This window comes from Monopterus albus, unplaced genomic scaffold (genome assembly GCF_001952655.1).
Source record: "Monopterus albus unplaced genomic scaffold, M_albus_1.0 scaffold6.1, whole genome shotgun sequence".
Lineage (NCBI taxonomy): Eukaryota > Metazoa > Chordata > Actinopteri > Synbranchiformes > Synbranchidae > Monopterus > Monopterus albus.
The window spans coordinates 1,011,947-1,039,402 of record NW_018127886.1 but is presented as its reverse complement, the minus strand read 5'-3'; the positions used below and the strand labels follow the sequence as shown (position 1 = coordinate 1,039,402).

Genomic DNA, 27,456 nt, shown 5'->3' with positions numbered 1-27,456 from the left:
GCAGGATAAGCTGACAGGTGTCACTGACATGAGGATTGTGCAGGTATGAAGGGTTAATCTATCACAGTGGCCTTGCTTATGAGAAATACGAGAAACCATCTGCATTGCCACCACCCTCTGCCAAACCTTAGTGTGAATTATAAAATCATTACTACGAGGAGCCGTCCAGGGGACTGCTGGACAACGCAACAGCAGATGTAAACAAGACTGAGTGAATACAGACAAACATTTCACAATAGCAACTGAAAAACACATGCATATAGATGTACTTCATCAAAGGCGTTTTTTGCTACTTGAAAGGAATAAAAACAAATTCAGCTGAGAGTGACTTATTGACTTGTATAGCTAAACACACACGCATGCATGTCCAGATAAATGCCTTAATATGACAAAGTACAGATTTATGTATGCACAAACATGCACAACACACTTTTCACATGCACTCAAGGGCATCTACAGCACACTGCAAGATACAGCCAAAAAAATACAGCAAAACCCGTTTTCCTGCCACCTGCATGTGAGCTGTATTAACTATAGCAATGGGTGTTTTGATACAGTGCTTCCTAGGAAACTAATCCGAGAGAAAGTTAAATAAACAGGTCAGAGCAGCAAAGGACAAGGGTCACATCCAAACTTCACACTCTACAACTGTCAGCCTCTCGGAGTGGACAGGAAATGGCTACACATACATATGCAACCATGCACACCGGCTCTCACACACACAAACAGAACATCTTATATGGATGAATTATGATCTCTGCTGCAGCAGAGATTTAAACCCTCCACTGGACTTAATGCTTCAATGTGTCATAATGTGTTGAATTAAAAACAAGAAAGAACAAACTGGAGTTCATATTTAGCTACAACTGGAGGCGAGACAACGTAGTCTCTTTCTTTACCTACAGTATTGTTCAAAATAATAGCAGTACAATGTGACTAACCAGAATAATCCAGGTTTTTAGTATATTTTTTATTGCTACATGGCAAACAAGTTACCAGTAGGTGCAGTAGATTCTCAGAAAGCAAACAAGACCCAGCATTCATGATATGCACGCTCTTAAGGCTGTGCAATTGGGCAATTAGTTGAAAGGGGTGTGTTCAAAAAAATAGCAGTGTCTGCCGTTGACTGTACAAACACAAAACTATTTTGTACAAACGTTTTTGTTTCTAGGATTTAGCAATCCTGTGAATCACTAAACTAATATTTAGTTGTATGACCACAGTTTTTTATAACTGCTTCACATCTGTGTGGCATGGAGTCAACCAACTTGTGGCACCTTTCAGCTGTTATTCCACTCCATGATTCTTTAACAACATTCCACAATTCATTTACATGTCTTGGTTTTGCTTCAGAAACAGCATTTTTGATATCACCCCACAAGTTCTCGATTGGATTAAGGTCCGGGGATTGGGCTGGCCACTCCATAACATTAATTTTGTTGGTTTGGAACCAAGACTTTGCTCGTTTACTAGTGTGTTTGGGGTCATTGTCTTGTTGAAACAACCATTTCAAGGGCATGTCCTCTTCAGCATAAGGCAACATGACCTCTTCAAGTATTTTGACATATGCAAACTGATCCATGATCCCTGGTATGCGATAAATAGGCCCAACACCATAGTAGGAGAAACATGCCCATATCATGATGCTTGCACCACCATGCTTCACTGTCTTCACTGTGTACTGTGGCTTGAATTCAGAGTTTGGGGGTCGTCTCACAAACTGTCTGTAGCCCTTGGACCCAAAAAGAACAATTTTACTCTCATCAGTCCACAAAATGTTCCTCCATTTCTCTTTAGGCCAGTTGATTTGTTCTTTGGCAAATTGTAACCTCTTCTGCACGTGCCTTTTTTTTAACAGAGGGACTTTGCGGGGGATTCTTGAAAATAGATTAGCTTCACACAGACGTCTTCTAACTGTCACAGTACTTACAGGTAACTCCAGACTGTCTTTGATCATCCTGGAGCTGATCATTGGCTGGGCCTTTGCCATTCTGGTTATTCTTCGATCCATTTTGATGGTTGTCTTCCGTTTTCTTCCACGTCTCTCTGGTTTTGCTCTCCATTTTAAGGCATTGGAGATCATTTTAGCTGAACAGCCTATAATTTTTTGCACCTCTTTATAGGTTTTCCCCTCTCCAATCAACTTTTTAATCAAAGTACGCTGTTCTTCTGAACAATGTCTTGAACGACCCATTTTCCTCAGGCTTTCAAATGCATGTTCAACAAGTGCTGGCTTCATCCTTAAATAGGGGCCACCTGATTCACACCTGTTATTTCACAAAATTGATGACCTCACTGATTGAATGCCACACTGCTATTTTTTTAACACACCCCTTTGGGAGCGAGCAATTATGAGCTATTGACAATTGAGGCCCATAAAAGAGAAACCACCTGAGCATTTACTGTTATTACACGTGCTACCGCTTCACCTTTACCTGAGCCACGTGCAATTTGTTTGCCTAATGGTCAGTCTGAGCATATGGCAGAATGAACCTAAATATTATGTATGAAAATTCACTACTAGCTCATCATTTCCTAAACTCTGACAGAGACAGAGCATCTCTGTATATTAACTCAGTGGAATTGTACAGAGTTACATAAAACATCTCTGACACATGCATGACTTGTGAATTTCCTCCATATTATTAAATCCTGACTGCTTATCTTACTGTTTCTCTCTCAGGGATTTAAACTACAATGATTTGCAGGAGTTCCCTGTGGCCATCAGGACACTGAGTAAGCTTCAGGAACTGTGAGTACTCACATACACACACAAAACACACCTGCCTGACATGACTATCATGGTTGTGTTATCCCAAGTAATCCCGTTAAGTGATTTTAATGTGGCACTCGGATACAATCTCTCTCACCCTAAGCAGGTGCTGACTACACACCCACGCACCCTGTTCGCCTGCACGTACACACAGATGAGGACACACACATACACAAACCATGCTTTCCCTCTGCCTCAGCAGATGTTCCACAGTGTGCATACAGTATGTGTCACAGATACAGCATGCGTGTGTATGTTTACATCTCATGCATCCAAAAATATTGTTCAGCTGTGCAACGGCAGGTGCAACATGAGAGCATATGACTTTCCTGTCACTCACAAACACACACAAAATTGCTGCTCCAGACACCCATGCAATCAGAAACATATTAATAAATTGTCTGACTAATAGTATGCTTTTACATTTGCAGGGGCTTCCATAACAACAATATCAAAGCCATCCCTGAGAGGGCCTTTGTGGGAAACCCTCAGCTCCAAACCATGTGAGCTTAATGACAAAATGTGCATACATTAGATAAACACATAATTGCTGTTTCTCATCAACATCATGTTAACACAACTCATTCCTAAAAACACATTCATCTAAATATATCCACAACTTTTTTTTTCTGTCTTTCTTGCAGCCATTTCTATGAGAACCCCATCCAGTTTGTGGGAAAATCCGCTTTCCAGTTCTTACCTAAGTTGCACACACTGTAAGTATGCGGTCAGTAGAAACCATTCCAGTGAGTTAACCCAAACACTGTTTAAATCATCCTCTGTCCCTTGCAGTGAGAGCTGAGTGGACATGTGTAATGGCCTACTGAATGATGTTGTGTTAGCGTATTTCCGCGGTGTGTGCTGATGTGGTAAGAGAGTGTGTGTTGTAAGAACATGTTGAATGGTGCGACTTATGATGTCTGGTGAAACAGCCAAAAACAGCCTGTGTTGATGTTGGATGAAACATTTGATGGCTGAAATGAGCTGTTAAGATGATGCCTGTGTGCATGCACTTGTGTGTTTGAGAGAGAAAGAAACAGAGAGAGTTTTCTGATAGTTTTTCTGCCTCTTTGACTGAAGTTCCCTTAATGGAGCAACCCAGATTCAAGAGTTTCCTGACCTGAAAGGAACCACCAGCCTGGAAATTCTGTGAGCGTCTCCTTTCTCCCCCATACACACCTCACGTATGCATAGAATTATTTCATCAGTAAGGCTTCATCACAACAGGGAATGCAAGATGACATTGAGATTCAGGGCAGAGATACAATCCCCAGAGTCTGCATACATGAAAGTGAAGACAGATAAAAAGAAGAACAAATGAGACACACACACACAAAACACTATGTGTTTTAGGATTCTAGGAGAGACAGGGAGAGAAGCGAAGCAGGGGCCAGTTATGCCAGCCAGTGAGATATTTGGCGATCCTACACAGCTCCCTGTCTGACCATGTTAGATTCACAGCACCAGGGGATCCTTTCACTTGCTTGCACTTGAGCATTGATCAGAGGATTCACATTTTCTCTATAGGACACTGACTCGTGCAGGTCTCTCAGCTCTCCCTCTGGATCTATGTGAGCAGCTGCCTCGCCTCAAAATGCTGTGAGTACACACATGCACACATGTGGGGGGGGGTAGGAGCTACACAAACTGATATGTAAAACTCAACTATGGAGAGCTGTGTCCACAAGCACATTTGCACAATCACTTCGCTATGAAATCCAATCATTCCCCCCAAAATTATCATCCTGCTAGTTTGCCTTGCTTGCTCAAATAATCCTGTCACCCCCATAATTTCCCATGTTAGAAATCCACAGCTGGTCCCTGTTTTTAGGTGTGTGCTCTGTGTATTTTTGTAGGGAGCTGTCTTACAACCAGATAGAGGAGCTGCCTAGTTTTCACCACTGCACTGCTCTGCAAGAGATGTGAGTAGTTCAACCCTCAACAGAATCTCACACACACACATACAGTATGTGCATCAAAATCCATTTTTGTTCCCCTGCATATTTCACATTGCACTTATATATGTGTGGACGTACTTTTTACTCAACAGCGGGCTACAACATAACCAAATCACAAGGATAGAGTCAAGCACCTTCCAGCAGCTCACTTCTCTAAGAGCACTGTAAGCCAAACCATGTTTTCACTGTACATTTTCTCTAACATGAGAGATTTTCTTGGAAATGCAGTCTAGATGGGTGGTTCCCAACATGGGGGTCATAACATAATCTAAATATCTGAATTTTCACCTGACGATTAATAGAAAAAGGCAAGAAGAAAAACTAAATGTATTATTTTGCTTTTTTTTTATGTAAAAAGAGTGAAAGACCTTGAAATAGCATTAAAATGAAACAGTCTGTTCAGTAAAAGTCACTAATATGTGATGAAGAATATTAAGTAAATGCCAGTTTATTTAAAGTGGTCATTAGCCAAAAAGGTTAAGAAACATGGTCAAGAATAAACGGTGTAGTTATGACCTGTTACTGACACCTAGTGGTGACCAAGATACCACATCAGATTCTAATAATCATTTCACTTCCTTCCAGTCCATTTCAATGCCCTTTCTTTTCTTTGTTAGCGATCTTAGCTGGAACATGATCCAATGGATCCACCCTGATGCTTTTGCCTCATTTCACTCTTTGATCAAACTGTGAGTAAACCCAGATACATAGCATTCACAGACATTTCTTCCCTTTTATCTGGTCCGTCAGCAGCATCATTCTTCTGCCCTAGAAGGCATATCGAATTTGTGTATCTTTAATTAAAGTGAAGCTGTCAGAGCCTTGGTCTTTTACAAACACTCTAGATATAATAACTGTGTGTACCCCAGACAACCTGTTGTCTTTGGCTGACTCTGCAGGGAACACTGATTTGCATTTACTGTTTGAAAAAGCCATCTGTGAGGCCAGAAGAGTCATGTCAGGTCAAGCCAATACAAACTGCTTCATTATGTGATAAGTGGTTGAAGTATGCCTAGCTAAACAAACAGATACACTACATCTGACAGGAAGTGTTATCTGGAGGGAACCTGATCAGAGCCTAGTCTGAACAGTTTAAAATATCTAAGAGACCAGGAATTTTTGTTACCAAGGATGGCCCTTGGCAATATCTGAAATGAAAACACATTCTGTATACATTGGCTTCTCATTTTCTTTTTCTACATTTTTCTCAGGGACCTGACTGAGAACCGCCTCAGCTCAGTACCTGTTGCAGGTTTGGGGGGTCTCACCCATCTCAAGCTGCGGGGCAACACAGAGTTATACGAGGCCTTTAGTCCTGATTACTTCCCTCGCATGAGGTAAAACACACACACACATAACATCATGTATCTGTTATTCCTTTTTGCTGAATATAGTTCATGTGAACCTTACTTTTCTATCACTTCAAACTGATTAAAGATAACCTACCCAGGTGTGTGTCCTGTGGCAGTAAGGAACAATGTACCCTTTTCCATGCCTTTAATTATCCTTCGTCTTGCAATTTTCTATCTTCAGTTTACCAAAAGCAGCTGAGGTTGACAATGAATGTGAAGCCATTCACAATAACTGAACTTTAACAATAAGGAAGCATTTGTCAGCAGCAAGTTACTTCTTGTTACAAAGATCCCTGAAGGCCCAAAAAGGTGCAGTGAAGTATAAATAATAGCACATTTCAAAGACAGAGCAGATGTCAGGCAATCAAGTGGCAATGTCAGCATTACTGTAGAACATCATCCAAAACAGAACTCCTGGCAGAGAGCCATTTCAGCACTGAACAGGTTTGTGTACAAACATACACACCAATGACAGATGATCAAGACTTCAGAAAACTAACCGTTTCTCCCACATTTTCCCTATGAATGTTAATTTTGCTTGACTTTCTGTATGTTCTTAAAGAACAGGCTCACCTTTTTTTTAAGACTCTCTCAAAACAATATCCCCATGCCCATATGTCCATTACATGTTTTTGCTTGCAATCATTTCCTCTTTGAAAATGCAATTTGGAAGATATTCAATCCTAATGAGCTTCCAATATATTCTGTGCTGTTTACTTGAAACTAGTATAAAGCTTTAGCAATCTGATGTAATCAAATCAAGAGGTTGTTTTCCAGTATGTCTGTCTAGTAAAACGCTGTCTTTTTGCACAGGATTTCGACTCTCTTCACATACATGGGAAGCACATTCATTGATACACAATGGAAAAATCTCTTATTGTTCTGTATGAACAGAAGAAATTATTACTGCAAGCAACAACTGTTTCAGTGTGCACATAGGCGCATGCATATATTTGAAAAATTGTATAGCTATCCTCTAAACAAAAATGATTTTTTTTCTTTATGCATACACCATCTGTTGTGGCATTGTTTTTCCTGATCTCCTGTAAATCCAGTGTCCATCTGTTTGTTACAGGGTGATAGAGATGCCTTATGCCTACCAGTGCTGTGTATATGGATCCTGTGATAACTACAAGCGGGACGCAGAGCAAAGCAACACTGATGAGGACCTACACAAGAGAACTGTAGCTATGTACCCTATCCACGCCGACGCACACTGTAAGAAAGCACACACATACGATATCCGTGCAAGTATGTGCTGTATATACTGTACAAGTAACACATATGGTACAAAGCTTGTGACTAGAGGTGTAGCCTACATATAAATATATGTAAATAAGAGTCCCATATGTCTGTGCTCACTGCTGAATTACTTAACACAAGCTGGCTTGAAACATGTACAGTATGAGCCTCACAGAAAACACGGCTACCTGGCAGCTGACAAACACTTGCTCTTGTGGTTTGACCCCCCTGCCCCAAAGCATTCCTGTGGCATCCGTAAAATATAAACATCTATAAACCAAAATTAGGTTGAAGTTAAAACCTTTGAAACAATGCCATTAAAGCTGAAAATAAACTGTAGTGTACCAAAAGGTAACAATAACAAAAGATGATTAAGCCATGGCATATCACTGATTAAAATTTATTCACCCTTCATTGTAAGAAAAACAGTCATGATGATCAAACTCCATGCAAGTGCCAATTATCTTCTAGTAATATTTTATTCTGTCACTGCAGAAGAATATTAGATCACCTCTCTTATTACACCAACTCTTTACATCCAGTGCCACATAATGTAATGTGCATATGCTGTGTACACACTCCAGAGAACCTTGCACAACCTAAACAGACCTTGTACAACAGACTTTTGACTCTAACGAAATCTTTATCCCAGATGACCCTGACCTGGAGGAGTTCCAACTAGAAATAGAGGAGTCAAAACTACAGACCAGTGTCCAGTGCACACCCACACCAGGTAACCCAGATTACTGTACACCTTCAGTGATGTGACCAAGCTGTTAGTTACTATTTACAACTTATCTCCAGCTAATAATTGTATTGTATGCATGTGGTGTTGCAGGTCCCTTCCGTCCCTGTGACTCTCTGTTGGACAGCTGGCTGGTTCGTGTGGGCCTGTGGTCCATCTCCCTGGTGTCTCTGCTGGGGAACTCTCTACTGCTTCTGTCTCTTTTTGACTCAGCCAGCTACCTGTCACCACTCCGATTCACTGTGGCCTGCATGGGAGCCTCAAATCTGCTGACGGGCGTGTGTACGTGCACCCTGGCCCTTGTGGATGCTCTTACTCTGGGAGAGTTTGGCCACCATGGTGCTCGCTGGGAAAAGGGTCCTGGCTGTCAAGCGACAGGATGGGTCTGGGTGTTTGCGTCTGAAGCGAGTGTGTTGCTGCTGACTCTCGCAGCCGTGCAGTGTGGTGTGAGCGTGTCATGTGCCCGTGCCTATGGGAAGTCCCCATCCCTTAGAAGTGTACGCACATGTGCACTTTTCTGCGTCATTCTTTCCCTTATCCTGGCCTCTCTTCCAGTGGTAGGAGTTGGAGAGTATGGGTCCTCACCTTTATGCCTTCCCTCACCCTTGCCTCCATCATCCTCTCAGCTGCCGACCTCCCTGGGCTTCCCCTTGGCCCTCATTATGATGAACACCCTTTGCTTGCTTATAATCACAGGTTCATACATCCGTCTATACTGGGAGTTACTTAGGGGGGAGTGTGAGGGCCTGTGGGACTGTGCTATGATCAAACATGTTGCCTGGCTAATATTTACCAATGGTCTCCTCTATGTACCAGTAGCTTTCCTCTCCCTCTGCTCACTCCTGGGTCTTCTCTCTCTGGGGGAGGAGGTGTTAAAATCAGTCCTCCTGCTTCTCCAGCCCCTGCCTGCCTGCCTCAATCCTCTGCTCTTTCTCCTTTTCACACGAGACCATTCCCAATTTTTCTTCTGGCCTCATCCCAAAGCATGTCCACAGCTACGCCGAGACCGCACTCTGGACTCGCTGGTTTCTGTGGAAACAGAGAAGAGCTCCTGCTCCGATTCCTCAACGCAGGTATCACTCAATGATGCTGACGGCCCCCACATCAGATTTTCCCACTGCTCTTCTACTTCTTCCGTTCCTCTCATTCCTTGCCAGATACTCATTCCCACAGCCAGAGAAAGAGACATGGTAACAGAACACGAAATCCTGAATGACGATGAATGTCTAAGGAGTTTGGATCAAGAAGTGATTCATAAGACTTGCCCCCTGTATCACTCTACCATGAGTCCCTCTCATCCATGAGCCTCCAAGCTAGGTGTGTGAAAAAGTGGGACAATAGGACATTAAAGAAACAGCAGAAGCTCTGGGTTATTAATCCCCAAGCACCTCCACACAGACTATAGAGTACTTTGGAGAAGCTAATGAGACACAGCAAAGTGCCTCTGAAAATAGAGAATGCAGCTAAAAGTTCCTTTCAAAATAAAGACTAAGGAAACACCACAATACAGCACTCACTAGTGGACTGTGTCTGTCATGGACTCACAAGACAAAAAGCAAACTCAAATAAAAGCTTGTGACTGACTACATTGAAAATCTAAGCATCAGACAAATCAATGGTTTAGTGGGGGAGTTTAAGTAAAACCAATAGAATTTTAAGTGTAAATGAAATGTGATCATGAAACATGCAGCTTATTGGTTGGTTATAGTTCAAATATAATTATCCTTGTTTTTTTTATATAAGTTCTACCTTATCGCTAAGGTCTGTTTCAAATAAACAGAACTCATCATCAAGCACACGAGGACATTTTACCAGGGTAAGCTAATATTTTTCACTCACCGCTATGTTATTGTCAGATATATTTCTCTGCAACTGTGTAACAGCAGTTATAAAAATGTTATTCTTTATGTGGCAGCCAAATGCAACATGAAACACATTGCACATAATTTTATACAGTTTACACAATTTTGTTTCCAATATGCAACTCTGCCCAACAGGAGGCAAGCAGTTATACAGACTGAATGGGATGTCGCTATCTTTCTACAGACATTATAGTAGGCTAGCAATACATACGTATGATGTAACTACCTCTGAACTAGCATGGTATTGACTCACTACAGCCTTAAGATGTTTGTCTCCCTTTTTATATGATAAACAAAAAATATATAATTATATATATATATATATCTTGCTATAATTAGGATGTACATATTTTGAATACAACTGGTAAGCATATGTTTGAATAAAATTATCTTCATACTGTATATACTTTGTATATATAATCAACCACTCTGCTACTATTGTGAAACACAACACCAAAGCATATAAGATGACAATGCACTGTGTGTAATACATTAAGCAAGTTAAACATTCAATATCTGTTCAAAATAAACTTTAATAGGAACATAAATGAACATTATAAACATGTAGATTTTCTGGATTAAGAAGAGGTATGCATATATACATTGTCGTCTGAAGCGGGTACTGGTAAACACATGAAAAATTAAAATCACTAGTTAAAGTATATAGGTGTGTAAGGGATGGTGGCTCTGGAGAAAAGCCACCATGAAACTACACACAGGTTCTCTTTGCCGGCTCCTCCACCTCGTACTGGGCACTGAGAGCCTCTCTTTTCCGGGATGCTGCTGTCTGATCTGGAGTATTTTCTTTGCTGTTCTTCATGACTCCCTGAACAAAAACAAATAGTTTTAGACATTCACAGCACAGTCTGTCTGCACTCCTCCACATCCCAAATTCAAAAGTATGAAACATGGAAGTCACACTTGAAGATAAATCAGACATGTTGCATCACTTTTTTGCAAGGCAATATTAAGTTGGCAGACAACATTCAACTGAGGGAACACAGCACCACCTTGTGGGTAAAATAAGCAACTTCATACAGCTCATGACAAAGTACAGTGCCATAGCACAAGTGTCACCTACTACTGCAGCCTAAACCAAGAAGGCCAGTACATAATTAAATTAAAAAGGTTCAAGAACAAATCTGTTTCAATCATGAACCACAGTCAGTACTTTAAAACTACAGCCCCGAGTGACTTACCATGTTCTTCTGAACAGCATGCTCCAGTGTCCACTTCCTGGCCTTCTCAATGAACAGCTGTTTGTTGTATTTGAACTCCGATGACTGGATTTAAAAAATGCAAGTGTCTATTTACAGGTATACACGGTGGGGTTACACAATCGTTCACTGTACTCCAATTAGGGATGGGCAATGATTTTTCAAATATTCGAATACTCATTAAATTAAAAAAAAAAATTAAATCAAATATTTCATGTGACTATGGTTTTGTCTTTAAAAACAAAAACCCAATGTTGTACCTTGCTTTGACTGGCACCTTGAAATAACGAGATAACGAAGTCAGTATATCATTTCACTACAGCACCAAATACAAACAGCAGAAACATGCAGAGACTACATCCATCAAGAAAAACTGTCACAGCATGACTGGATAAACTGTGTGATGATAATGCATGTGAGCTCTGCAGTCATTTGACAAGTGCTGAAAAGGTGTCTGACCATGGATGCATGGACAGCACTTACAACTGAATCATATATGACAGTCACCTGCCATTATAAAAACAATTGGAAAATACAGAGTGCTGTTCTTCAGGAGAAAGCAATGCTGGAACTGCATACTGCTGAAAATCTAGTCAATGTGCTTTCCACCACCATGGAGCACTGGAGACTTACAGGTAAAGTCACAGTATGCATGCATGACAACATTAGCAATATGGAGCTGGCCGACATGAAGCGGGGCTCTCAGCAATGGGAAAGGTGTTCCATGATCTTAGAACAGTTGTCAAATAGTTCCCAGCAAATATTGAACAGCATTTTAGTTTGAAATGCCCATCCCCAACTCCAATCAATACAGTATTGAAATTTTTGTGACAAGGGGTAAAGCTATGTATTTCAAGGTTGATATCTAAACATGTTTTTCTGGCATTTAGTAAAACCCCTGGTTTTTGTTCAATTCTTTTCCTGGTGCAAATTTTAAGCATTATATTAGTTAGATCTCAGACATTCTAATGTACCTCCCAAAAAATGTACTACAATATGTAAAGTACTACAATATTCACATGAACAAATTAAACCACCACAGTGTGAATGTATATTAAGATTAGGCTACTCTAACATATAAATTAATCTGAGTGGATACAAGATTACAAATAACTCACTATATCAGCCATGAGTGGATCATCTGAATTGGGCTCTGCCATCAGCAGTTGAATGGAGGTGAGGACTGTGGAGATGTTTAGAGATGGCTTCCAGGCACCCTGAATAAAAATATAAAACAGGAAACAGTAACTCTACACGTACAGGTATCCTCATTTCTCTGATAGCAGACAAACAAAACCCCATAACAGATCTGTGATACACTATTGTTTTGTGCTCTTCTTTAATCTAATTACCTTTGGTGGGAGTTTAAGAGCATCATGGCAGATTCGTCCAGAATTGTCAATGTTTGGGTGGTAGATGGCGGTCAAAAACCTTATTTGGGGAGGCTCAAATGGATACCTACAAGAAAAAAAGAAACAGAAGGTCAGTCCTACTGGAGTGTGATAAGGGCCTGTAACTGGTGTAATGTGTAGAGAGAGCACCATCTTCTGAAACATTTTACCTCTCTGGGATCTTGACCTCTAGGGAGAAGAGCCCACCTTCATAAGGTGTTCCTGTTCCACCTACTATCTCTGCAAATATGGGGAAGGGAGAAATCATCAGGTAGACAAAACAGAAATTTAGCCCATCATATATGTGCTGAACTCCTAAGATACAGGAACTCTATATGGGGGAACTGCTGTATCTATCAGAACATCATGATGCAGAAAATTACTTGAAGTACTAATTATGATAAAACCAAGTAAAACCTTATTTAAACTAAAATGAAACTAAGCAGATACAAAAAATATATAGTTTTAAAAAATGCTACAGAGACTTAATGTTACAATTGTAAGTGTGTTTCACAGACCCCTGACCTTTTTACTTATTACTGCTCTCAAGGGGACATTATGGTGAGAAAAATATCTGCCAAATCTGGGAGAGATTATAAAATTGTAAGGAGAAATTCAAATTAATACCTTCTGATATGGGAAGACAACAGTCAGTGTAAACAGCAATGTATTTAGTACCTAACTGCATGCTGTAGTCTAATTCACCTACATTCTCCCATAAACCTTTCTAAAACTTCAGTGAAAATTAATAAATGTATGACTAAGAGTAATGATGAGGATTCTTGTTTCTTATCAAATGCACAGCTGTTATCAGTGCCAGTAAATTTCATAATCACACTGTTACAGAGACAACATTCACTTTTTATTGAAAATATTGTGGTGTGCAAAAGTATTTTACAGTGTCCCATAAGCTCAGCACACTGAAACTTTAAAAAAAAGATAAAAAGAAATGGACAACACACAAGCAAACCAAGAAAACGTCTATACCAATTTGACAACACTTACGCATTTAGTAAAAATAAAAAGGAAAAATATGTATATATAAAAGCTCTCGTGGGTTAAACATACTGTTATTGACATAAACGGGGTTGACAAAATAATAGAAACACTAGTCAGAATAATCAACGTTACGCTCAGTGACAGAATAACGTCACTTACGTGCCCGAAGATCATCTACCCTTTCCTCCGTCTGCCAGCATGTTATACCGGGCGGTGGCTCGGTGCTCAGCATCTGTAGTTCGCGTTTCAAACGGGACGCCCTCTGCATTCTGTAAAATTGAAAATTATGTAAACTGTCTGGATTCATGAATAAACATAACGTTAATGATATTAACTCCAACAAACTGAATGAATGAACTAGTGGTGATTCTGATTCCATTAGCGTTTAATTCTAATATGACACTAATAACTGGTTAAATTGGACCCAAGTTAAGATAACTTAATTTCGACCAGAATAATAATATCTCTCGGTTCACTTAAGTTAATGATACTTTGCTCACTTTGCTCTTGGTGCTCACAATAAGCCAAGCGTGTAACGTTATAAGTTAGTTACCTTGTTTAGCTAAGTTACGCTAACGCTGCCTCCTCGACACAAAAACATGCACAAAACTAACGTTAGAAAACCACATGTCAGCTAAAAACTAGAATGAATGTTTTTGCCTGATAACATTGGCATGTTAGCAGGCAACATGTTAGCCTAGTATGCAAATGTAAGCTTAACAACCACACCGAAGTTAAAATAAGATGCTGTTTACTCGATAATAAATACCTCTCACTTATTTTTGATTTACTTTAAATGTTTCTGTCCACGTAGCAGTTACTATATAGACTGTTTTAACTTTTAATCCCACAACACCATCTGAAAAAACTACCGTACGTGGTGGACTCTATTTTGAATTTTTCCCTCTCTGTACGTGCCGGTATTCTTTCTGTGCGTAAACGTCACCGACGTTCTTCTTCCTCTGTTTTTTAAGGTGTGCCCAACCACAGCACGATCGCCACCTATCGTTTGGTTGCTCGTACCTTCCTCAGCCTGGTGGTTTTGACTCTGATACTGCACAGTCTTTTTCCTGAGGGGAGGAAAGTAAAAAGTCCATGTGCAGAGTAGGTGTGGTCCTTCATGATGCTGGAAATTCTGTTTCTGCACCCACCGCTGTAAATATCACACAATGTAGGTAGGCCGCTGTTGATTGTAACTGTGCAGATTAAACACCAGTTGCAGTGCCTTTCTGTTTGCCACAAAGTGGATGTTGCACCACACAGATTCCACCGCCCACTTGTAAAAAGACTCAGGGGCTGCTTGTCAAGACCAGACTGCTGTAACCTCCTCAGGAAAAAAGGCATTTATAGGCCTTTTCTGTTATATTTACTTTTTGTATTATTTAGTATAGGCTACTGAATACTGTTTTGATGAATCTAATAATTATAATTTTAATTACTTTACAAAATGTTTGATGTACATTTCCAACTGGGGACCAGTAAAGTCTTAACTTATGATTATATTACATTTTGTACTATTAATCGAGTGGCATAGTAGTGCAGTGGTTAGTACTGTCACCTCAGACAATGAAAGTCCCAGGTTTGAACTTTGCTGTGGACCAGTGCCTTTCTGTGTGAAGTTTGTATGTTCTCCCCATACCTGTGTTGGATTTTTCAAAATTCTCCAGTTTCCTCCCACAGTCCAAAAACATGTACATTAGGTTAAATGGTCACTCTAAATTACCTGTACAGCAGATGTAAATGGTTAGGCATATCCCACATTTCCTATATGCATCTACTTTCCATTACTTGCATCTTTTCCTTGTGCTTTAGTCTGCATCAACTTAAGATTCATAGAAAGGATGCAGAGACATCATGCTTACACACAGTTTCCCACTTGCACTCTGAACTCAATCTCACTTAAAGGCAGTGACATAAATTGCCTGAAGACTAATGTGCTTATGTCACTTGTCCTCCATTATGATATTAATGAGGCCAGAGTCTCTCAGAACTGCCACATAGACATCCAGGTGCCAGCTCTCGAGTGGCATAACTCATTTTGCTGCCAAAGTAGCCACATGAGACAGTGTCAGTATGGTCACCATCAGGTCTCCTGGGTGTTTTCAAAAGGAAGGAAAAGAATGACATGTATGCAGAGAAGCTCTTAGAAGTCAAAACTAGGTATGCAGCCGTAAATCACCAGATCATCTGGTTTTAGTTTGGATGATGATATGAAAATTAATTTTCTCTTATTGCTAGTGTACATTATCCTCATCTCCTGCTTCTATTACCCAATGTATCTTCCTGGGGTCAGATGTAGTAGCACTTACAGTGAAAGATTTATTCACAGTGCTGTTTGCCCAGCAGCATTGCTGCTACATCACAGTGGTATAGGGTCATGTTCCCACAAGCCACAAGTTGCTTCATTTGCTCACTTAAGAGACAAACAAGAAAAATATTCAGCTATTCCAAAAGTAAGTAATGTTACTTCCCTTCAGATAAAATAATGTCCTAGACCAGTAGCTATGGGCTTTTCTAGGGTTTTGCAACCTTGTTTACTAACTGCTTCCTGTATTTTTTCCTTTAGTGTTCCTTACAATGAGGCTTACAGTCCATATACAGTATGTGGCCTGTTTATGCTGGCTAGCAAAGCTTGCTATGTCGATAAAACCAATATGTTATGTATTGTTTTTGTGTCTGAGACACTCTTTTGCAGTGAATTTAAATACTTTATTCCACTTTGTCGATACACAAAATCGGTGGTGGAAAGAAATTCAGTACATTTACTCAATTACTGTACTTAAGTACAATTTTGAAATATCTGTACTTTACTTGAGTATTTTTCATTTTCTGCAGCTTCATACGTTGACTTCACTACATTTGTACTTTTAACTTCACTACATTTATGTTATAACTTTACTTATTATAGTTATTTTTCTGTTGTATAATCATGAGACTTTATTGATCTCCAGTGGAAAATTCACAAACTATCCAGCAGTAATTGAAATTCTAAGCATATAAACTAATTAAAAGTAGCTCCCTCTTTACCAGCTGCAATATTAATGATGTCCACAATAATGCATCAGTAATTGTAATCGAACAATATGATATACATTAATGTTCAATATGCCATTGTGCATAATTAGTACTTTTACTTTTAGAATTTTATGTTTTAATGCTAATACTTTTGTACTTTTACTTAACATTTTGAATGCAGGACTTTTACTTATAACAGAGGATTTTTACACTGTTGTATTGCTACTTTTACTTTTACTTTTAAGTACAGGATCCTGGTATTCCTTCCAAATCTGTTCAAACCTCACCCCGAGTAATCCACCCCTATACAGTAGCATGGTTGCTGTGTTTGCAGTTTGGCTGCTGATTGCAGACCCACACTTGGACCATGACCCAGTTCTGACACTCCATCCCTAGACTGGATCCCACATAGCTGCACATTGTTCTCCTCAAGAAAAGAATTTTAGAAATTTAAAAAAACAAAACACAATGCAACACATTGTAACTGGAATAGCAAGTGACCCTAATCTTTACAAATGTTTAGCTAATGTTGATAAAAAACTATGTTGATATAAGTCTTGTTATAACATACAGTACATAACTATTTTAATATTTTGTACATACAAACTTTGGGTGAAGTGTGAAAGAGATTTCTCGATGTATTAGAAGAAAGGTTTGGAAAAGTGGGTTTTTGAAACCTGTTAATTGTTCTTTTTTTCTAATATTGTCATTTTTAGTTGGATTATGCTTACTTCAACCTTTTATGTTAAGGACTTGTGAGTTTTGTGTTTTCACCGTGTCTTGTATGGTTTTCTTTTGTTCAACGTTAGTTCTCTTAATAAAGAGACGGTTTTTACACTTCCTCGTCTGGCCATTTAATTGAGTTCACCTAACACTTTTCGGCCGCATTACGCGCGCCGTTTCTGATACATATAGGCTATTCTAGTAAAATTATAATATGATATATTATATTATTATTATTTATTACATCTTACTTATATTATGCAGTCTTCTAAAAGATTTTGTTTGATCATCCAGCAGATTAAACATTAACCATTAAATATTAACAGTCCGATGTCAGAGACACAATACCAAAACCGAAAATGCTAAGTCAGAGCTGGGGTCTAGAACAATCTGGCAGCGTCGCCTAAATAGAGGTGCAAACAATAACGAAACAGGTGAAACCAATGTGAGTGATGAAGAACGCAAAAAGACCGAAACTAAGTTGTAACAAAAACAGGAAGTAACGTCAAAATAAAAGCCGGACAGGAAGCAGCGAAACCGAATCATGACAATATGAAATTTTTTTTCTGGAGGTATTTCAACCACAATATTCATTTCTGACCATGTTGTCACTGCATAGTAAACAAACTATGAACTGTAAATGCCTACAGTCAATTGTACGGCGTTTCTGTGTTTGGGAGCGTCGTAATGTCCTGAACTAAAGTACTGAATACTCAATTACTGAATACTACTGAATACGTTACTCTTCAGTGCCAGTTGTCTGGGTTAATGTCTAACCTAGTTTATAGTGTAGTAGCAGTACGTGCTAGAGCTGTCGCTCCGTTTTTCCTGTAAGAGGAGGAGCCCGAGGATCAAGTACAGGCGCACGCACTGCTGTTTTCTGGTCACATTCGCTTTTCACACTCCCTGTTTTTATATACGCACTATAGGAATTTTTATTTATTTCCCCGTTCACAATAATTGTGCGTCCAAATATTTATTGCAAAGTGTGAAAAACGATCAGAACAGTTCTTTTCCTCTAACTTAACTGCCATATGTCATACTGTAAATATACTGCTGGATCGCTCTGTAATCAAGTGCAGTGTTGTGTTTTTAGAAATGTCCTCTGGCGTTGCTTCCTCCAGTTAGCCCAGTTTGCACACACCCCTTGTATGGTTTATGTTTCTTTCGTTTTCATTTTCCGGAAGAGTCGAATGTGAACACAGTACTGAGTTTTATTTCTTAGAAATTTATTCCACTCCTTATTTATAATGTAGTTTTGGGAGGTTTTACCAGAAGTTTATATAATTTTTTGGAGGAGTTGTGTGTCTGCATATAAGAAAATCGTCCTGTTTTTCCGTACAGTCGAATAGATAAAGGAAATGTCTTTGGAGAATATTTCACCTTTGGTCAAGGTAAGTTAAGGTCCTACTATTGGAACAAATCGTTCAACCAGGTGTTGATTTTAGAAAGTAAACGGGAAGCAGCGTTTTTTTTTTTCTATTTGGTAGATTAAGTGCTTTAAATTTTAGGACGTGGCCAGCTGGTGCTGTTTACTGAAAACTTGCATTTTTTAAAATGTTTTAAAAATCTACTCACCATTTCTTGTTTCTCTACACTAATAGCTGAGTATATGCATATTTATGGGCATGTGTGGATGTTTTACAGCAAGAAAACATAGCAAACAGTCATTCATCTACACTGAGAGGAAGACAAGTTGACCTTCCTCCCAGTGTGCATCATTCCCTGCCAAACCAGCTTCCTTTAGTCAGTCCTACCTCTCAGGAAGACCTGTGGCAGCTACCTGGACGGCTGCGTGAGTCAAACCCTTTTCAGCTTGACATACTGTACATAAAAAAACATGAACTACAAATAACATGCATTGATTGCAGCATTCTCTAGCAGCACAAACACTTCTCTTGTTTCTGAATTGTGCCTTTGATTTCTAGGAATAAACCCATCTCTGTGGGATAAGGAGGATGTTGCACACTGGCTCCACTGGGCTCAGAAGGAGTACTCACTGTGCCGACCAGAGAAGGGACGCTTTGAGATGAATGGCCGAGCCCTGTGTCTGCTCACCAAAGAAGACTTCAGACGCCGTTGCCCAGGCTCAGGTAGAAATGACTGTGACTGCTGAAAGAAATCACGCTGACAGGTTTTTTGCACTTTTTTTTTTAAATTTGTGCTGCTTGGATTTCTTGTAGGTGATGTTCTCTATGAGATCCTTCAGTGTGTGAAGCAGCAAAGGATGAGTGTTGCCTGTTACCCCCCAAATACATCTCACTCTTTAGGAACTCAGCCCATGCAAAGGCCAGGCAGTTGCCAGAACCCCACTCACCATGTCCAGGAGCCCCAGTGTCCCACAGTGAATGACACCCAAGGTCAGTAGGACAACATTTTTGAACTTATAGAGAATCAGAATCTGTTTTTTCAGAATCAGCTTTTTTGGCCAAGTTTATTTAAACAAGCATAATGAAATGTAAACATATAGCTATTATATACATGCAAGATATAATAATAAACCTTTTTGTTATGCACTATATACACAAGGTTGTGTACAATTGCAGAGCTGTGCAGAGAGCACACACTGTTGAGTGCCAAAGGCCTGGAGACAGAAAGACCCAAATTGCAACACTCTGATTTGAAGCACAGTACTTGTGTAACTAGGTCCCGGTGGAGCAGTATGCAGTAATGGGGACCGAGTTGGCTGGGCGTCTGGGAATGATACCTGGCTGCAACCTGGGGTGTGGTGCTGGAGGAGGGAATGCTCCAGAGACCACTGGAGAAGAACCAAGGCAGCAGGGGGAGAAGAGGGAATGAATACTGGGAGTGTTGGTACCGGCAGATGCAGGGTTGTGGAGTTGAGATGAGGATCCACGGAAGGAGGGGAGGCTAGAGAGCGCAGAGGCAGGGAGCTGGTTGAGACAGGGGAGGTGAAACAGGTAAAGAGTAGATTCTGGTAGAAGAGGTGAGGTGGGTGCTGAGGGGCAGACTGCTGGAGAGGTGACAGGAGATGCAATGCTGTGCAGGGCAGACTCTGGCTGGAGAGACGAAGCAGATGTGGAGTGGTGCAAGGCAGTCTCTGGCTGGAGAAAGGAAGCAGGAAGCCAGCTTGGAAACAGGAGCGTGGGAAGGAGATTCATATACAATTGCGAAGGGGAGATGCAATTAACACCATCAAAACAATAATAAATATATACACATGGATCAAATAAAATCAGCATTAACAATCTAATAATGCAAGTCACACATAAAAAAAAATAAAATCTACACAAAAAATCAACATAAATAAAATAATTTTAAAAACACAGTATGCAGATCACCTGTTACATTCACATTTAAACTGTAAAGTACTTTATAAAAGCAGTTTAAATTGAGAATATGGAATGAGAGTTGCCAGTTTTGTCATTTTCTGCAAACTATTCAATTTTTGCGGGGTATAGTAACAGAGGGACATTTTTCCTACTTCTGAATTAGCAAAAAAGGGTTGCAGAACAAGATCATCTTATGAACAGGTCTGGTACATTGAAGATCTATAACTCAGGAGGCATGTAATATATTCAGGCAACTTATTAAGTAGGGCATTATAAATGAATATCATACAGTGATGTTCTCTTCTCTGTGTCAAAGGTGGCCAGCCTACTTTCTGATATAATTCACAATGGTGAGTCCTAAAGGGATCTCCAGTAAAAAATCTAATAAACAGCATGGTACACTGAGTCAAGTGATTTCAAGGTTTCGGCAGTGGCGTGCATATAAATTATATCTATTATAAATAAAATTGTTGCCTCATATCAAACTTGTTTATCCAGGTTAGACTGTGGGTGTGAATAATTCCTGATCAGCCACAGGTACATGTGTAAACACATCATGCTGAAATGTATGCTCTCTCCTAGGTTTGTTTTATTGTACTCATGATGGCATCCATTGACTTTTTATTCCTACTGTATACTCCAAAGTCTAAACCCGAGCAGTGCACAACTACCCTTGACCAGACTACATTAAAATTCACCTTTGACTACAGTTTTTTTCTATATAGCATGTCTGTAATGTTGCTTAATAAAGTGTAACACATTATATTTTATGTGATACTGTACATACGATAAAAGGTTTATTTGCTATTGCACTGTTACTGAAAAGTTACAATAAATAGAAATAATAATGTACCAGCACCTCAAAACTGTGCATAAATAAAATGCCTGAGTAAAAGTTTGTTGCTACTACCCACTAGTGAGGACACTTTACCCTTCAGTAGGGGAATAGAAACACACAAATAACTCATCTGTCCCCATGATAAACAAAAATGCTTTCCATTATAGGAAGGAGGATTCGTGCAACTGTATGTGTGTGTGTTGCGGTTACCTAGATACCAGTGACCTTGCAGCGTCAGAGTCCAAAACTATATCTTTGTCCTATATACTATATTCAAGTAGGAAAATGGCCCCTTCATGATAAACACTGCATTAGTCTTTAGTGTACCCATTAAATTAAATGTTCAAGCAGCTGTAAAACCACTTTTGCTTTCAGTTTAACTCTTTCTCACAGTTCCTCATATTTTACAGTTTCCCACATTTTCACCACTGCAGTGTCGGCAGCTGTCGTAACCACTGTGAGCAGCCAGCCAGAACCCATGTTGCCTCTCAGAGATCGCCCCTTGAGCTTTTACACTTGCCCTGCTCCAGTTAAACTTAGTAGTGGGTATATCAAACTACTATACCATATACAGTATATAAAGTGGCCAGCACTTATAATTATTTATTGTGATGTTTGTTTTTCTGTTGATCTCTCTTATTTCTGTCTTTCTTTTAGATGTCTCTACATTGCCCAACAGCCAACTTCACTGTCCTCCCAGAACAGAGCACATCATCCAGGAGCCTCTCAATCTGTCCAGTCGAGAGAAGCCAAGGAGCCTGCTGCAAAAAGCCAATGGCCGCATCCCAGGTACTGTTACATTACTTTATTAACAGTATTCACTCAGAACTCACTTCCTTTATGAAGCTGCATGAACCACTACGGGGTAGAAAAAAATCATAAACACAAGGCTTTGATTGATATGCTATCCATTTTTATACTGTAACCATCCAGAGTAGCATATGCTTGAATGAAGTGCTCTTCTTTGCCAGGCCAGCTAATGATTTAAGTCCAATATTTAATACTTCACTCACAGTGAGGATCAGGTTAAAGTTTGCCTAAGAAAAAGAGTGACCATCTTACACATGCATGCTGTGTATGCTTAGATATGAACAAGGCTTTCAGACTGAGTTTCAAAATAATAAAAATGAATCTCTTGCACTAAATAAAAACCAATAACTGATCATAGCACTATATAGTAAGTTTTGGCAATGTGTGTCTTTAATTCTATTTAAGCCATATTGTTGTTTTAATCATTACCAGAGTGCAGACTGTTGTGGGACTATGTGTATCAGCTGCTGTGTGATGACCGTTACCAAGAATACATCCGATGGGAAGATCAGGACAGCCTGGTGTTTAGGGTAGTTGACCCCAACGGACTGGCACGTCTCTGGGGAAATCACAAGGTGAGCATCCAAAACTTTGTGGTTCATCTAAAAGGCTGGTAATGGTTTGTAAATGATGTTGCACAGGGTTTTGATGATGGGTGATCCATTTTTACAGAACAGACACAATATGACGTACGAGAAAATGTCCCGTGCTTTGCGACACTACTACAAGCTCAACATCATCAAAAAGGAGCGAGGACAAAAGCTCCTCTTCAGGTTCTTGTTCCTTTCCCTTTGTCAGTAGCTTTCTGTCATCTCTCTTCAAAAACATGCAAATTCACTGGTACTGCCTCTGGTCTGTCTCCCTTCAGGTTTCTGAAACTTCCACACGACATCAGGAAACGGCAGAGTGACATCGCAGAGTCCCCAGAGCACACTCCGCCTCAGGACAGAGATCTTCCATATACACAGGACCATCGTGAGGACCATTTTGAGGTTTCCCCTGATCGAGCTTCCCCGCAGCCACCTCCAACTGGTGCTCCACTGAGATAATGAAACCGCCTTGGGTGTGTTCTGCATTACAGAATAGAAAGGACCTTGTGAGTGCTTGACTCATTGTGGTTTATTTATCTTGTAGTTTCAGCTTCAATAACCCAGGCAGCACCTGTGCAGGTTTAACAAAACCCACTGTTAGGCATAACTTATATGCTGGGATTGCATGTCATGTTGCTGTGAATCAATGTATATGTAAATGTGATCAGAATGAACACTAATAATATTAAAAGAGGAACACTGTGAATGAAATTACCTCAGTGTTCAACCAGCCAAATAATCATCAGATCTTAAATCTCCCAAGTTGGCTTCACATGCAGTAATTTCAATACAAATAATGCACTTAATGCCATAAAATATTTTTGTTTTGCAGGTAAATGGCAGAAATCACAATGTAATTATTCAAATTTTGTTGCAGATTGTTTGTTAGGATGAGACAGAAATGATTGTTTGCCTTCATTTGTGATGTGGCATGAAGGTCAGTGTTTTTATAGGCAGGTACTTTATTTTTATTTTGTTTTGTTTGGTCAACCTGATGATGAGGAATTTGTTTCTGTGGTTTGTTGTTGGTTTAAAATTTTGTATTATAGGCTAATACTTATTTTTTGCTATGTAAAATAAATCATTTGTATGGCTAAGAAACAGAGTGGTGCACCAATGTTGCATGCTTATAAGCAGGGATCATCACTTTGGTCTCTTTATCCAATTTTGGTGTATACATTATACATTTATGCATTTAAATAATTTCTTAGAGAGTTGTACAAGTAATGTTATTAATTTGTTGTTGAGATAAAAATTATAAAGAAATTTTGGCACTGTCTTTGTGCAGAGAGGCACAAACAACCACAAAGACAAGGAATACAGGTCTAGACTGTCTCCTTACTAAAATAGATCTGTGTACTTGACTCAGTGTACCACTTCCAAGCATGAGCAAACTCACAAAATACAGGCAAGTGAAGACAACAGACACATTCTCAGCCCTTCTTGTGTAACAATTAAAACTGGCATCTGTACTGTACCTGCAGGGGGTGCTATGGTTGCATGGCAACCAGTGGCTAAGCTACTGATACTGACAGCAGCTGGATCTCAGACAGACAGCAGAAGTAAGGATGTTGTTTACATCATCACATGAAACCAATGACCACTTCCATGAAAAGTCATAATAATATAGCAAAATATACTGCATGTATTTTGTTTGAGTTAAAAAAAAGTTAAATGGGAGAAAACAAAAGCTTTGGTATAAAATAATTAAAAGGTGCAGCTAATGATTAATGAAACTTATATTTCCATAAGTTAATAACTCTGGTAAAATGAATAAAATTCAACATTCAAAAATGTATTTGTAACATACTCATACTTTCAATGTAACATAAAAACTATACTACTTTAGTTGCCTTTTTGAAAACGATTACTGTGAAATCCTAAAAAAAAAATTCAGTCTGTTAAAATTGTGTGGATTTGTTTATTACTTCAGCAGGTTTTTGTTTTTTTTTTGTAGTATCACATGGAAGCCAGCCTGAGATAAGTAAACCAAAACTGCGTTCACTTGCGGGACTAGAAACACAGAAGAAGCCATTGAGAGTGTTGTGTGCTATCACATGGCCATGACCAATATAGTATGTCTAATTTAGATTTGTTTAAAAACACTGTGAAAACATCATCCTCATTTCTCTGGATAACCCATCGTAACCTGCTTTAAGTTAGTCTATTTTTAAAAGAACTGAACTTCTGCCACAGTGCTGATGTTTTTTACCATTTACAATTTAAAAAATCTGCAGAAAATGGTTCAAGGAATGTCAAGTTGTCATTATCCAGAAGTTCCTCTGTCCATCTCTTTCTCTGGATCTGGATTCATGGCCACTTACCAGTTAGGGGTGGCCCAGTGCTTCCTAAAATACGCACCCCAGATACTGCGCACAGCACCACGTGTCCTTGGGGCATCTGCTGGGTCTCTGGTAGCAGCTGCTGTGGTCTGTAAAATTAGCCTGAGTAAGTGACTTTATAATTTTTTTCTACATCTACTTCTATTTCATGTAATTATTATGCCTTGCTCCAAATCTTTTATTTTCCAGTTACCATGCGGGATGAGATGCTGCACTTTGCAAAACAGATGAAAGCATTCACGCTTGGACCACTTAACCCTTCAATCAATGTTTTCCATTGGTTAGAGTGTCTTTTACACAAACATCTTCCCTCTGATGCTCACCAGCTGGCCAGTGGTCGTCTTTCTGTGGCTATGACCCGTCTAATTGATGGCAAACGCTTTATCATGTCTGAATTTCAGACCAAAGAGGATGTGGTACAGGTGAGATTGTATTATAGGATACCTTACTGATTTGTTGGAACCCAGATCACTTTGGAAACAAAAATGCACAAGAACAGGTCTTACAGACAGTTTTTACACTATTCTTACCTTTGCTGTATGTTGTCCTTAGGCTCTGCTATGTAGCTGCTTTGTGCCTGGGTACTGTGGTTTGCTACCACCATCATTCAAAGGAGTTGTGAGTATCAGATACTTTTTTCTCAGACTCACTTGGAGCACATTGTTTGGTCTGTATCATAATATATGTCATCTCACAGCATTATATAGATGGGGGTTTCAGCAGCATACAGCCTGTATCCTGCAGCCGCACCTTGACAGTGTCTCCATTCTCTGGAGAGATTGACATTTGCCCCGCTGACACATCTTGCACATGGGATATGGTAGTGAATGTAGTCACCTTTAAGGTCAGCAAGGCTAACGGCATCAGGATCATCAATGCCGTCTTTCCAATGAATTTAGAGGTCAGATCCCCATTGTGTGTCACTTGATGCTAAACTAGACGTTTGTTTTCAGTGTGCCATGATATATTACTTACTGCATAAGTGGGTAAAAGGCTAATTAATAATTAACTTTTCTTTGTTTTGTGGAACACAAACTTAAATTGAACATTTCACATTTTTTTGGCTATTCTTTTGAAGATTATCTCTTTGAATGTCCTTTACTGCTCACTCGTTAATGAATCAGTGAGAATGAAGGGCTCTCAATAATATGACAGATCTCTCTGAAAGATGATTTTGTACCATTTTATTTTGTTCATGTGTTGTTGTTGTTCTTTCTCCCTTTAGGTTTTAGAACAAGCCTACCACAGGGGCTACAAAGATGCCATTCATTTTCTTCTGTGGAACGGTGTGTCAAAATACGGGGACTATTTTTAAATTTGGGGATTTTTACAAGCAAACTTGATCTCATCAGTATTCTTTGTTTCTCTTTCACATCATTCCCTTGTGTGCAGATCTTGCCACTTATTTGACAAAACACAATGTATACCAAGTGCAATTTAACTATAACAAGGCAGAAACGTGGATGCACCCGGAGACCACCACTGAGGAAGAGCAGGACATGACAGTGAAAAAGGAGGCTGCTACTCTGACATATTTCAAAAACAACAGCTCTACTGAATATGATTCGACTGGAAATCACCAAATTAAAAAATCTCCTCTCCATTTTGACATGGCTAAAAACGGTATGGCTGGCATGCATATGTCCACACACACAAACATGCAAACAGATAACATTTTACAACTTGCTCTGATTTTTTAATTCAAACATATAGAACAATTTAGGAAATTGAAATATTTACATTTAATTACATTGTGTGTAAATGCATGTTAAGAAATTCACTAAAATAATCAGTTACTACATGTAGCACAACGGCTTTTATTGTCACTCTAATATCTAAATTCCAGTATGTCTTGTTGATTTCAGAATTGAGGGTACAATAAAAAATTTGGATTGCCATACTAAGCCTTAACAAAAATTGCTTTTGTCATTGGTGTTTCAGTTCTTCTGGGCAATGTGGTGACTTATCTGAGCATGTTTGAACTCCCTGCAAGAATGTTATCCTACCTGCTCCTGCCTTTCATGCTGTCATTTTACATCGTGTTCCAGAGTATGCTCAGGTAATAAATATATTGAACCTACAGCACGTAGCAGACAGGACTGTAGAAATGACTGAGGACAGACATTATGTGCTCACACACAAAACATACAGTGCCTTGCGAAAGTATTCGGCCCCCTTGAACTTTGCGACCTTTTGCCACATTTCAGGCTTCAAACATAAAGATATAAAACTGTAATTTTTTGTGAAGAATCAACAACAAGTGGGACACAATCATGAAGTGGAACGAAATTTATTGGATATTTCAA

The 27,456-nt window shown here is 39.4% G+C and overlaps 4 protein-coding genes across 12 annotated transcripts in view; 3 read left to right on the top strand and 1 right to left on the bottom strand.

Moving 5' to 3' along the window:
- Window positions 1–10,198, top strand: part of lgr6 (leucine-rich repeat containing G protein-coupled receptor 6) — a 36,909-nt gene extending 26,711 nt beyond the window's left edge. The window contains exons 7-18 of the mRNA XM_020616259.1: window positions 2,684–2,752; window positions 3,205–3,276; window positions 3,418–3,489; window positions 3,854–3,922; window positions 4,301–4,372; window positions 4,630–4,695; window positions 4,824–4,895; window positions 5,349–5,420; window positions 5,943–6,068; window positions 7,159–7,301; window positions 7,978–8,058; window positions 8,164–10,198. Coding sequence (XP_020471915.1) covers window positions 2,684–2,752; window positions 3,205–3,276; window positions 3,418–3,489; window positions 3,854–3,922; window positions 4,301–4,372; window positions 4,630–4,695; window positions 4,824–4,895; window positions 5,349–5,420; window positions 5,943–6,068; window positions 7,159–7,301; window positions 7,978–8,058; window positions 8,164–9,374 — 2,125 coding nt within the window. The 3' untranslated portion in view covers window positions 9,375–10,198. The remainder of the gene's footprint in view (window positions 1–2,683; window positions 2,753–3,204; window positions 3,277–3,417; window positions 3,490–3,853; window positions 3,923–4,300; window positions 4,373–4,629; window positions 4,696–4,823; window positions 4,896–5,348; window positions 5,421–5,942; window positions 6,069–7,158; window positions 7,302–7,977; window positions 8,059–8,163) is intronic.
- A 249-nt stretch (window positions 10,199–10,447) lies between these two features.
- On the bottom strand, window positions 10,448–14,515 carry ube2t (ubiquitin-conjugating enzyme E2T (putative)). Of its 7 annotated transcripts, none has more exons than XM_020616739.1 (8): window positions 14,316–14,500; window positions 14,093–14,124; window positions 13,699–13,808; window positions 12,711–12,780; window positions 12,502–12,607; window positions 12,268–12,366; window positions 11,132–11,215; window positions 10,448–10,758 (listed from the first exon to the last, which is right to left on the bottom strand). In XM_020616739.1, the coding sequence occupies exons 3-8, from the start codon at window positions 13,805–13,807 to the stop codon at window positions 10,642–10,644; spliced, it is 585 nt and encodes a 194-aa protein (XP_020472395.1). In that variant the 5' UTR covers window position 13,808; window positions 14,093–14,124; window positions 14,316–14,500; the 3' UTR covers window positions 10,448–10,641. The 7 variants fall into 7 exon arrangements, with proteins under 7 accessions (XP_020472395.1, XP_020472386.1, XP_020472421.1 ...); XM_020616730.1 differs by having other exon boundaries at window positions 14,093–14,121; XM_020616765.1 differs by lacking the exon at window positions 14,093–14,124 and having other exon boundaries at window positions 14,417–14,515.
- Window positions 14,516–18,448: 3,933 nt separating this feature from the next.
- On the top strand, window positions 18,449–23,896 carry etv7 (ETS variant transcription factor 7). Of its 3 annotated transcripts, none has more exons than XM_020616477.1 (9): window positions 18,449–18,671; window positions 18,925–19,072; window positions 19,206–19,370; window positions 19,461–19,637; window positions 21,843–21,950; window positions 22,066–22,197; window positions 22,651–22,793; window positions 22,891–22,991; window positions 23,087–23,896. In XM_020616477.1, exons 1-9 carry the CDS (start codon window positions 18,639–18,641, stop codon window positions 23,265–23,267), a joined length of 1,188 nt encoding a protein of 395 aa, XP_020472133.1. In that variant the 5' UTR covers window positions 18,449–18,638; the 3' UTR covers window positions 23,268–23,896. The 3 variants fall into 3 exon arrangements, with proteins under 3 accessions (XP_020472133.1, XP_020472125.1, XP_020472140.1); XM_020616469.1 differs by having other exon boundaries at window positions 21,819–21,950; XM_020616484.1 differs by lacking the exon at window positions 21,843–21,950 and having other exon boundaries at window positions 18,450–18,671.
- A 1,224-nt stretch (window positions 23,897–25,120) lies between these two features.
- Window positions 25,121–26,465, top strand: pnpla1 (patatin-like phospholipase domain containing 1). Its single transcript, XM_020615107.1, has 5 exons — window positions 25,121–25,256; window positions 25,340–25,572; window positions 25,703–25,768; window positions 25,848–26,051; window positions 26,376–26,465. The coding sequence occupies exons 1-5, from the start codon at window positions 25,121–25,123 to the stop codon at window positions 26,463–26,465; spliced, it is 729 nt and encodes a 242-aa protein (XP_020470763.1).
- The last annotated feature ends 991 nt before the right edge of the window (window positions 26,466–27,456 follow it).